The 12,238-nt window shown below is 46.3% G+C and overlaps 1 protein-coding gene across 2 annotated transcripts in view; it reads left to right on the top strand.

Annotated features, from left to right (window-relative positions):
- The window catches only part of ercc3 (excision repair cross-complementation group 3), a 53,781-nt gene that overhangs the window by 17,493 nt on the left and 24,050 nt on the right, over positions 1-12,238 (top strand). For both annotated transcript variants that reach the window (XM_087989412.1, XM_087989413.1), the window contains exons 6-8: positions 3,469-3,639; positions 4,784-4,988; positions 6,570-6,884. In XM_087989412.1, the coding sequence (XP_087845538.1) occupies positions 3,469-3,639; positions 4,784-4,988; positions 6,570-6,884 (691 nt within the window). The remainder of the gene's footprint in view (positions 1-3,468; positions 3,640-4,783; positions 4,989-6,569; positions 6,885-12,238) is intronic.

Genomic DNA, 12,238 nt, shown 5'->3' with positions numbered 1-12,238 from the left:
CTGTTACCATCCAGCCAGGGGATCAACCCTTGTTCAATAGAGAGTGCAGGAGGGCATGCCAGGAGCATCACTAGGCACACCTAAAAATGAAGTGGCAAACAGGACAGCAGCAAGTGGTAGACAGACCCAAGCAATCCCACAACAAATTGATCTGATCTAATCTCTGCAGTTCCAGTTGTAAGTGGCAGTGAAACCGCTGAGTGGAGGGGAGGCTCCATCTTCAATGATGGAAGAGCCCAACATGTCAAAGCAAAAGATAAGGCTGCAGCAATCTTCAGCCAGAAGTGCCATGTAGAAAATTCATCTTGCTCTTCTCCTCCAGTGGTCCCCAGCATCATGGATACTACTCTCTCGCTAGTTGAAATCACTCCACATAATACCAAGATACGGTTGAAGGCAATGGATATAGCAAAGGCTATGGGCCCTGACAACATTCCAACCTCACCTCCCAGTCACCACCCATTTTAATTCCCCTTCTCACTCCTTTTCTGACATGACCAACCTTGGCCTCCTCCACTGCCGCAGTGAATCAGACCACAAATTGGAGGAACAACACTTCATCTTCCACCTGAGCAGCCTACAGACCGGAGGACTCAACATTGAGTTCTCCAATTTCAAATAACCTCCCTTCCCGTCCCCCAACTCCCTTCCCAGTCCCTCTTTCTCCCTTTCATTCCTCTGACCGACCCTTCCTTTCAGCCACCGACCAGATCCATTCCTCCCATCGACCAACGAGGTCATATCCTCTACCTATGTTCACCTATCCCTCCCTCACCACTCTGCCCTTCTCCCCACCCAAAACTCTTCCCCCATCCTCCACTTTATCTGCAGTTCCTCTTACACCACCACCAGTCCTGGAGAAGAGTTATACCTGAAACGTTGACTTGTCCACCTCCTGATGCTGCCTGGCTTGCTGTGTTCTTCCAGCATCCCTGTCTCCCTTGGATTCCAGCATATGCAGTTTTTTTTGTCCCTGACACAATTCCTGCAATAGTACTGAAAGCTTACATTCCAGAACCTGCTGCTCCCCTCGGCAAGCTGTTCCAGTACAGTTACATCTACCTAACAATATGGTAAATTGCCCACATATGTCCTGGATGCAAAAAACAGGACAAATCCAATCTGGACAATTACTGCCTGTGTGTCTACTCTCGATCATCAGTAAAGTGATAGAAGGTGTCATCAACAGTGCTATCAAGCAGCACCTGCTTGGCTATAATCTGCTTAGGGCCATCCTGTTTGGGTTCTGTAAGGGCCGCTCAGCTTCTGACCTCATTTCAACTGTACTTCAGACATGGACTGAAGAGCTGAATTCAAGAGATGAGGTAAGAGTGACAGCCTGTGACATCAAGGCTGTATTTTACTGAGTGTGACATCGTAGAGCCTTCACAAAACTGGAATCAGTGGGTATCAGGGGGCAAACTTTCTGGTGACTGGAGTCATTGCTGTTGGTTGTTGGAGGTCAGTTATCCAGGGCATCTCTGTAGGAGTTCCTCTGGGTAGTGTCCAATAATTGTTTGCTGCTTTATCAATGATCTTCCCTCCATCATAATGTCAGAAATGGGGATGTTCGCCGATGATTGAACAATGGTCAGCATCATTCGCGACGACTCAGACATTGAAGCAGTTCATGTTCAAGTGCAACAAGATCTACACAATATCCAGGCTTGGGCTGACAAGTAGCAAATAACATTCGTACCACACAAATGCCAGGGTATGACCATCACCAATAAGAGACATTTTAACCACTGCCCCTTGACATTCAATGGCGTTACCATCACTGAACCCCCACTATCAACATGCTGGAGGTGACCATTGATCAGAAACTCAACTGGGACCATATGAATATATAAATGACATAAACACAGTGGCTGCAAGAACAGGTCAGGAAGAGGTTAGGAATACTGCAGCAAGTAATTCTCCTCCCAATTCCCTGAAACCTGTCCATCATTCACTAGTCAGCAGTATGATGGAATACTCTCACTTGCCTGGATAGGTGCTGCTTCAACAACACTCAAGAAGCTTGACACCTTCCTTTGCTGTCCTGACTTGGAAATATATCGTTGTTTCTTCACTGTCGCTGAGTCAAAATGTGAAACTCCCTTGGCAATGTGGGTCTACCCATAGCACATTGACTGTAGCAGTTCAAGGAAGTAGCTCACCGCCATTTTCTGAAGGGCAGCAAGGGACAGGCAATAAGTACTGGCCCAGCCAGTGAAGCCCATGTCCCATCTGTGATAACTTAAAACAAACGAACAACAAAGGACCCAGCATTGAACCCAATGATACAGTGCTGGACAGGCTTCCACATACAAAAACACCCTTTGATCATCACAGTCTGCGTACTGCCTCTAAGTCAATTTTGGATTCAGTTTGCCAAATTATTCTGAATCCTATGGGTTCTTGCTTTCTTGACCAGTCTGTCATGTGAGATCTTGTCAAAAGCCTCACTGAAGTACATCTTTGAGCACCTTAATGTGCACACCAAGTTCTCTCTTCAGAATGTTTATTGATATTTGTTAGACTTCAGGTACAGAATAAAGTTCCCTCAAACATGTGCCAGTGAAATCCGTTGTTTAGAGATGCTGCTGTGTCAATCACATTTTCCAGTGGTGCTTTTAACCCAGGACTGGATCATGAAGAATAGATTCTCTGGCTTGACTTGCGAACACCAAGTGGGATTGGAAGCTGATGTTGAGTTAGCACACCTGTCACAAAGCTGTTCCGTTTCTCACGGATAATATGTTCTTGTTTTTTCTCAGAGTGGTCATAAACCGGCTCTGAGGTGACTGGTTTGGTACAGAGATGTAAAAAGATTTTGAGAGGCCTTTTATTTATTTGTAAACAAATGAGACTTCATACTTGTTTTAGAAGTGGTCATGTTTTAGAACTGACCTGTATAATGAAAGGTGGGGTGGGGGGGGTGGTCAGTTCTGAAAACTGAGCAGTTCAGTCCAGAACTGTTGGGAGTTCAGCTGTGTGGAAACCGACTGCCAGACTATCTCCCCTTCTGCCCTTCTAACTTCAACCTGTAAGCATTTGTTTCATTTTTACTCTGTTTCAGGGGGTTTGCTTATTGGAACAGTTGTGTACACTCAGAACGGCATCATTAAGTCTAGTTTGGATAGACTGGGTTCTGTAGATATTTGTTCTATTCTTTGTGTTTCATTCCGTAATTTTGTAAATAAATATTTGTTTTAAAACCTGGTAGTCAACCTAGCTAACTTCGGGTAATTTTCACTGTACGCTTACCGAAATAAATTACAAAGTTATGATCTGGGCTGCCTGCGAAAGAATGTTTCGAGTGGTCTGACCTAGTCCATAACATACCTCAGTTATCTAAAATTTGGCTAATTTGCCATTAAAGTGATCCTTTTTGGCATCTCTAAGGCTTGTGAAGAGTTGGAGTTGAGGGATTCTATCAAAATAGAATAGCTGTTTTGTAACAAACAGCTTTCATTTCCACAGATGTCCAAAGCTGTACAGAATAATGGAGCAGCGTCAACATCACAGAGTGCAGACCCTGTCCCCAGTAAAACTGATGTTCCCGCAGACTTGTTGGACTTCTACGAGCAGATGGATAAGGACGAGGAGGAGGAGGAGGAGGAACTGCAGACAGTGTCCTTTGAAGTGAAGCAGGTGATGATTTACAACTTTGTTCAGCTAATAAATCCCACAGGCATTCGGGCGAATGGTGTGCAAGTGGAACTTAGTAGAACAGAGATTGATTGAGGATGTATTGATGACATCCAGGCAAAGCTTGATAAACACAGTGGAGCAAGGAGTTAAAGTTTACACTGATTGGATGAGACAAATTAAAGTAGACTACAGCTTCTGCAGGGTAGAATCAGCAGCATAGATGAGTCTGTACAAATGGCCTATTTCTGTGCAGTACTGTAAAATTCACTTTAACCAATCACTGTGTGCAGAGACCAGAAGGTCAGGTTACATCCATGTTGAAACAAACACAGAGAATGCTGGAGAAACTCAGCAGGTCTGTTAGCATTTAAAGAGTGAGAAGCAGCGTTAACATCTTGAGTCTGAAATGATTCTGCAGTTCCAGTGCTGATGCCACCTGCTTAATTTTTCTAGCATTTCCTATTCTTATTTCAGTCCTTTGTTTTATTGCATCCATGTTGAGTTAGAGGGTCCCTGTTCTGCAATCCTCACGCCATTCAACTTAGCCAGTGATTACGAGAAAATTTATTTTCAAGGCTTGATTAGATTAGATTAGATTCCCTACAGTGTGGAAACAGGCCCTTCGGCCCAACAAGTCCACACTGACCCTCCGAAGAGTAACCCACCCCCATCTGACGAATGTACCTAACAACAATGGACAATTTAGCGTGGCCAATTCACCTGACCTGCATATCTTTGGAATGTGGGAGGAAACTGGAGTACCTGGTGGAAACCCACGCAGACACGGGGAGAATGTGCAAACTCCACACAGTTGCCTACGGCTGGAATCGAACCTGAGACCCTGGCGCTGTGAGGCAGCGGTGCTAACCAAAGTATCAGTTTAAAATTAAATGCTTGCCTCTGGATGCACTTCCTGCTCATTTGTGCCACAATCAATTCCTATGCCCTTGTTTCCAATGGAAACTGCCTTTTGAAACTTGTCACACCTTCCTGCTTTTCTGTTGACCTAGAGCTAGGCAAAATGAACCCAGACTGTAACTGTGAGGCGCCCCTCTGTGAAATATGCTCCAGTCTTGTTTGCTGCTTTGTGTTTCACAGTTTTCTGGTCTGGAGGAGTCTGTTTCTAAACAGTATGTTCCTGTAGGAAATGATTGAGGAGCTGCAGAAACAGTGTATTCACATGGAGTACCCCTTACTGGCAGAGTATGACTTCAGGAATGATACCATCAACCCAGATGTTAACATTGATCTAAAGCCAACTGCCGTCCTAAGGCCCTATCAGGAGAAGAGCTTAAGGAAGATGTTTGGAAATGGCCGTGCCAGGTCAGGGGTTATTGTCCTTCCCTGTGGTAAGTATATCAGGGATCTGCTCAGACTGCCATGTTCTCTGTCTGCTTGTCCTGCTGGCTGTATAATTCACAGCTGTCTGTTTTAACCAGGAGCTCTGCTTTACAATTTGAGAATTTGTGTGTCTCAGAAGGTAGATCTATTTTGATTTCATCCTTCTGAATACAAATTCCAACCTCTCCCATTTCAGTGGCTAACAGGCGCTGACTTCTTCAGTAAAATCTCTTTTATGTATGCCACCTTCAACATTGTAGCATTCCTTCAATACTGACCCTCTGACAGTGCTGCAATCCCTCAGTATTAACTCTCTGAAAGTGCAGCACTCCCTCATTTCTGACCCTCTGGCAGTGCAGCACTCCCTCGGTAATGACCCTCTAACAGTGCGACATTCCCTCAGTACTGACCCTCTGATAGTACGGCACTCCCTCAGCATTGACCCTCCGACAGTGCGGCATTCCCTCAGTAGTGACCCTCTGACAATGCGGCACTCCCTCAGTACTGACCCTCCGACAGTGTGGCATTCCTTCAGTACTGACCCTCTGACAGTGCAGCACTCCCTCAGTACTGACCCTCCGACAGTGCAGCACTCCCTCAGTACTGACCCTCCGACAGTGCAGCACTCCCTCATTTCTGACCCTCCGGCAGTGCAGCACTCCCTTGGTAATGACACACTAACAGTTCAGCAGTCCCTCAGTACTGACCCTCCAACAGTGCGGCACTCCCTCAGTACTGACCCTCAAAAGTGCAGCACTCCCTCAGCACTGACCCTCCAACAGTGCGACATTCCCTCAGTACTGACCCTCTGACAGTACGGCACTCCCTCAGCACTGACCCTCTGACAGTGCGACATTCCCTCAGTACTGACCCTCTGACAGTGCGGCATTCCTTCAGTACTGACCCTCTGACAGTGCAGCACTCCCTCAGTACTGACCCTCCGACAGTGCAGCACTTCCTCAGCAGTGACCCTTCAGTGCAGCACTCCCTCAGTACTGACCCTCTGACAGTGTAGCACTCCCTCAGCAGTGACCCTTCAGTGCAGCACTTACTCCATGCTGACCCTCCGACAGTGTAGCACTCCCTCAGCAGTGACCCTTCAGTGCAGCACTTACTCCATGCTGACCCTCCGACAGTGTAGCACTCCCTCAGCAGTGACCCTTCAGTGCAACACTTACTCCATGCTGACCCTCCGACCGTGTAGCACTGTCATTGCTGTTGGGCTGAGTTGCATCCTTGTATGTGCAGAGTAGCCCTGTGATTTTTAGCAATTCATCTGGAGTTCCTGGTCAGTGTTTATTCCTCAAACAATGTCCTGAAGAATTGATTCTCTGGCCTGCCTTATGTACAGTCTGCAACTTGTCTGTTCTGCCCACAATAAATTATCTGAGGAAGGATGTGAGGATGTTCGATTGGAGAGAACAAATACCAATGTGACCTGTTTGGCTGAATGGCCTGTTTCTCCAAATACAGTAGGGACTAGGCTTTGCGATGTGCTGAGGTGCTGTAAGATGCTGCATGATGTAATTTATCTGCTGATCTTTCTGAATCACTGGGTTTATTGATGTGGATCCTTTTGTACCCCTCAGGTGCTGGCAAGTCCCTGGTTGGAGTGACAGCAGCCTGCACTGTGCGGAAGAGATGCCTCGTCCTCTGTACCTCTGCTGTGTCAGTGGAGCAGTGGAAGTCACAGTTCAAAATGTGGTCAACCATTGACGATAGCCAAATCTGCCGCTTCACCTCCGACGCCAAGGACAAGCCGATTGGCTGCTCGATCGCTATCAGCACGTACTCAATGTTGGGGCACACGACCAAACGTTCCTGGGAAGCAGAGCGAGTGATGGAGTGGATGAAAAGTCAGGAATGGGGTTTGATGCTGCTTGATGAGGTGCACACAATTCCAGGTAATGACTGTAGTACAGGGCGTGGCCCGTCAAATGCCAGCCCCAGTCGACGGGTGACACTTATACAGTAAATCAGCATTTCGATTCAGCGCAAAGTAACTCAGTTCGGGAGTTGTCACTCTGTTCGGTGGGAACGTTCCACAGAAATGTAAGCACCAACTGCCTTGGGAATGCCTTGTTTAATGGAGGCGGGAGACTGTTGTTTACAACATAGGAAGAGGCCATTCAGCCCATCATGTCCATACCTATCAACAAAGATTTCTTTTTCATTCATGGGATGAGGGTGTCACTGGCTGGGTCAGCATTTATTGCCCATCCCTAATTATCCAGAGGGCAGTTTAAGAGTCACCCACGTTGCTGTGTGACTGGAGTCACATGTAGGCCAGACCAGGTAAGAATGAAAGTTTCCTTCTCTAAAGGACATTCATGAACCAGATGGCTTTTTCGACAATTGACAGTAGATTCACAGTCATCATTAGACTCTTAATTACAGAATTTTTTTTATTGAATTAAAATTCTACCATCTTCCTTGGTGGGATTTGAACCCTGGTTCCAGAACAAAATTATCTGGGACTCTAGATTAACATCCAGCAATAATACCACCAGGCCATCACTTCCCCAGTCTGGTCGTGCTTTTCCCATTTCTCTCGTTCTTGGAGGATTTGACATTGCAAGTTGAGAATTTCTGACTCAACCACTCTCTCAGGCCATGCATTCCAGACTCCCACCACACACTGTGAAAACAATTCTCAACTCTTTCTTTCCTTATTATTTGTGGGATATGGGTATTGCTGGCTGGGCCAGCATTTATTAACTGTCCCTAGTTTCCTCTTGAGAAGGTGGGGGTGAGCTGCCTTCTTGAACCGCTGCAGTCCCGTGTGTTGTAGATAGACCCACAATGCCCTTAGGGAGGGATTTCCAGGATTCTGACCCAGTGACCCTGAAGGAACGGCGATATATTTCTAAGTCAGGATGGTGAGGGGCTTGGAGGGGAACTTGAAGGTAATGGTGTTCCCATGTATCTGCTACTCTTCTTCTAGATGGAAGTGGTCATGGGTTTGGAAGGCACTGTCTAAGGACTTTTGGTGAATTTCTGCACTGCATCTTGTAGGTAGTACACGCTGCTGTTTCTGAGTGTAGGTGGTGGAGGGATTGGATGCCAATCAAATGGCTGCTTTGTCCTGGGTGGTGTGAAGCTGCTCGAGTGTTATTGGAGCTGCCTCCATCCAGGCACATGGGAAGTATTCTACCACACTCCTGACTTGTGCCTTGTAGATGGTGGACAGGCTTTGGGGAGTCAGGAGGTGAGTTACTTGTCGCAGTGTTCCTAGCCTCTGACCTGCTCTTGTGGCCACTGTGTTTATGTGGTGAGTCCAGTTGAGTTTCTGGTCAATGATAACCCTCAGGATGTTGGTAGTGGAGGATTCAGTGATGGCAACATCATTGAATGTCAACGGGCAGTGGTTAGATTGTCTCTTATTGGTGATGGTCGTAACCTGGCATTTGTGTGGCGTGAATGTTACTTGCCACTTGTCAGCCCAAGCGTGGATATTGTCCAGATCTTGTTGCATTTGGATACAGACTGCTTCAGTATCTGAGGAGTCGCGAATGGTGCTGAGCATTTTACAGTCATCGGCAGACTTCTGACCTAATGTTGGAGGCAAGGTCATTGATGAAGCAGCTGAAGATGGCTGGGCCAAGGACACTATTCTGAGGAACCCCTGCAGAAATGTCCTGGAGCTGAGATGACTGATCTCCAACAACCACAACCATCTTCCTATGTGTCAGGTATGTCTCCAACCACCAGAGAGTTTGTCCCCTGATACCCACTCACTCCAGTTTTGCTGGAATCAGCCTTGCACACCCTTCCAGGCTATTGACCCCTGTAGTAATGGAAAAAGTGCCTTTCTAACCACCTTATCCATGGCTCTCATAATTTTGTACATCTCTATGAGGTCCCCTTCTCAACCCTCATTGTTCCAAGGGATATAACTCCAGCCTTTTCCATCTTTCCTCACCGCTCACATCCTCCAGTCCAGGCAGCATCCTTGTAAATCTTCTCTGTACTGTCTCTCATGCAATCACATACTTCCTATAAATAGTGTCGCGACTAGAACCACACACACTACACCATTTATGGCTTAACCATTGTTTTATACAGTTCCAGGATAACCTCCCAGCTCTTGCATTCTGTTAAAGGCAAGTTTCCCAAGCACCTTCTTAACCACCTTTTGTACCGCTGAGCTATCTTCAGGATCTGAGGATATGCACGCTAACGTACTTTCCAGGATTTTACCGTTCATTGTGTGATCCCTGACCTTGTTTGCCCTCCCAAAGCATCGGCCAGTTTTCAGAAGGATATTATTAACCTGGAGAGGGTTCCATAGAGATTTACCAGGATGTTGCCGGATATGGAAGGTTTCATTTAGGGGGAGAGGCTGGATTGATTAGATTCCCTACAGTGTGGAAATAGACCCTTCGGCCCAACAAGTCCACACCGACCCTCTGAAATGTAATCCACCTGACCCATTTCCCTCAGACTAATGCACCTAACACTACGGGCAATTTAGTACGGCCAGTAGACCTGACCTGCACATCTTTGGATTGTGGGAGGAAACCGGAGCACCCGGAGGAAACCCACGCAGACACAGAGAGAATGTGCAAACTCCACACACAGTCACCCGAGGTTGGACTCGAACCTGGGACCTGGTGCTGCAAGGCAGCAGTGCTAACCACTGAGCCACCGTGCCTACTTTACAAAGACAAGGACAATATTCATCCTTCAGGATAGGCTGGGACTTTTTCACTGGAGGATAGGGGGTTGAGAGGCAACCTTATAGAGATTTATAAAATCTTGAGGGGCATTGATAAGGTAAATGGCAGATGTCTTTTCCATAGGGTAAGGGATTTCAGGACTTCAGGCAATATTTTTAAGGTGAGAGGAGAAAGAGCTAAAGAGGGCATACGGGCAATTTATTTATACAGAGAGTGGTTCGCGTGTGGAATGAACTTCCAGAGGAACTGGTGAATGCGGGCACAGTTACAACATTTAGATAAGTATATGAATAAAAAGTGTTTGGAGGGATATGGGCCAGGATCAGGCAGGTGGTATTAGTTTAGTTTGGGATTCTGATCGGCACGGACTGGGTGGACTGAAGGGTCTGTTTCTGTGCTGTATGGCTATGACTTTTGGCTTGAATTCCATTTGCCAGTGCTCTGACCATTCTGCTAATTTTCTTGTTATCTGTGAATGCCTCAATCAAATCACCTACGTTTCAGACACATCATTAATGTACACCATAAACAGGAAGAATTCCAGCACCAAGCCTTGCAGAACTCCACTGAAATTAGATTTGTAGTGACAGAAACATTCCTTGTACTAGTACCCTCTGCCTCCTAACTCTCAGCCAATTTTAGGTCCAATGGACCACTTTGCCTGAGATGCCATGGGCTGTTATTTTCTTGGCTAATCTGCCATGAAGTACTTTACCAAATGCCTTGCCAAAGTCCATATGGACACATCAATTGCATTGATCTCATCAAACTCCAGGTTACCAACTCAAAAAAACAACTGAGATTTGTTACACATGACCTTCACTTAACAATTCCACGCTGACTATCCTTGAATAAATCAGTGTCTCTCCAAACGCAGTTATATTCTGTCCTTCATAATTCTATGTCATAACTTACCCACCAATGAGATGAGACTGACCAGTCTGTCATTTTCTGGTATATCCCTTCCTCCCTTTTATAATAACAGCACAACGTTAGCAGTCCTCTGGCACCTCACCTGTGGTCAGAGAGGACTTGCAAGTTTATTTCCAGGGCCCATGATATCTCCTCCCTTGCCTCCATTTGAGTAAAATTAGCCTTTCTCCAGTTCAGAGCTTTTTATTCCTGGCCCATCCTTATCTTTCTCAGTAACTATCCTAGATCTAACTCAGTTATGGTCACTGTTTCTAAAATACGCCCCTACTGGGGTGCTATTATTACTGAGCTCATAATCAGATAATAGAACTGCCCCAAAGATTTGGGAATCGAATTCCTTCCCTCCCTCCTGCACCCAAACATCAAGCCCATATTCGACTGAGTGTAGCATCAAGAAGCATGAGCAGAAATGGAGTCAGTGGGAATTCTCTGCTGGTTGGAGTCAAACCTGACGCATAGGAAGATGGTTGTAGTTGTTGGAAGTTGCAGGAGTTCCTCGACAATGTCCTTGGCCCAACCATCTTCAGCTGCTTCATCAATGACCTTCCCTCCATCAGAAGGTCAGAAGTGGAGATGTTTGCCAATGATTGCATGATGTTCAGCACCATTCGCCCTTTCTCAGATACTGAAACAGTCTATGTTCAAAAGCAGCAAGATTTGGACAATAGGCTTGGGCTGATGTGTGGTGCAAATGTTACTTACTACTTAAGTGCCAGGCAATGACTATCTCCAATAAGAGACCATTTAATCATCGCTACTTGATGTTCAGTGGTGTTACTATCACTGAACATTCTGCTGTCAACACCCTGGGAGGGACCATTGACCAGAAGCTAAAGTGAACTAGCAGGATGGCACGGTGGCTTTGTGGTTAGCACTGCTGCCTCACAGCACTAGGGAGCTGGGTTCAATTCCAGCCTCGGGTGACTGTCTGCATGGATTTTGGACATTTTTCCCGTGTCTGCGTGGGTTTCCTCTGGGTGCTCTGGTTTCCTCCCCCCATCACAAAGATGTGCAGGTTCGGTGAATTGGCCATGCTAAATTCCCTATAGTGTTAGGTGCATCAGTCAGGGATAAACGCTGGGGAATGGGTCTGGATGGGTTACTCTTCGGAGGGTCGGTGTGGACTTGTTGGGCTGAATGGCCTGTTTCTACACTGTAGGGAATCTAACATAAAATATCTAATATAGTGTCTAAAGAGTGGGTCAGATGCTCTGAATATTGCAGTGTATAACACATAACATACCTCCTGACTCCCCAGAGCCTGTCAAGTCACAAGTCAGGAGTGTGATAGAATACTCCCCACCTGCCTTGATGGGTGCAGCTCCAACAAAACTCAAGAAGCTTGACACCATCCAGGACAAAGCAGCTCACTTGATTGACACCACATCCACAAACATCCAGTCCTTCTACCAGCAACACTCAGTAGCTGCAGTATGTACTTTCTACAAGATTCACTGCAGAAATTCATCAAAGATCCTTTGACAGCACCCTCCAAACCCATGACCATCACCCCCTGCAAGTTCCCCTTCAAGCCGCTCACCATCCAGACTTGGAAATATATTACTGTTCCTTCAGTGTCTTTGGGAGAAAATCCTGGAATTACTTCCTGAAGGGCATTGTGTGTAAACCCATAACACATGACCTGC

Source organism: Chiloscyllium plagiosum, unplaced genomic scaffold (genome assembly GCF_037043375.1).
Source record: "Chiloscyllium plagiosum isolate Xiang-an unplaced genomic scaffold, Cpla_swu_hap1 HiC_scaffold_7, whole genome shotgun sequence".
Taxonomy (NCBI): Eukaryota; Metazoa; Chordata; class Chondrichthyes; order Orectolobiformes; family Hemiscylliidae; genus Chiloscyllium; species Chiloscyllium plagiosum.
Note: the sequence above shows the minus strand (reverse complement) of the source record. Positions and strands in the feature narration are given on the sequence as shown.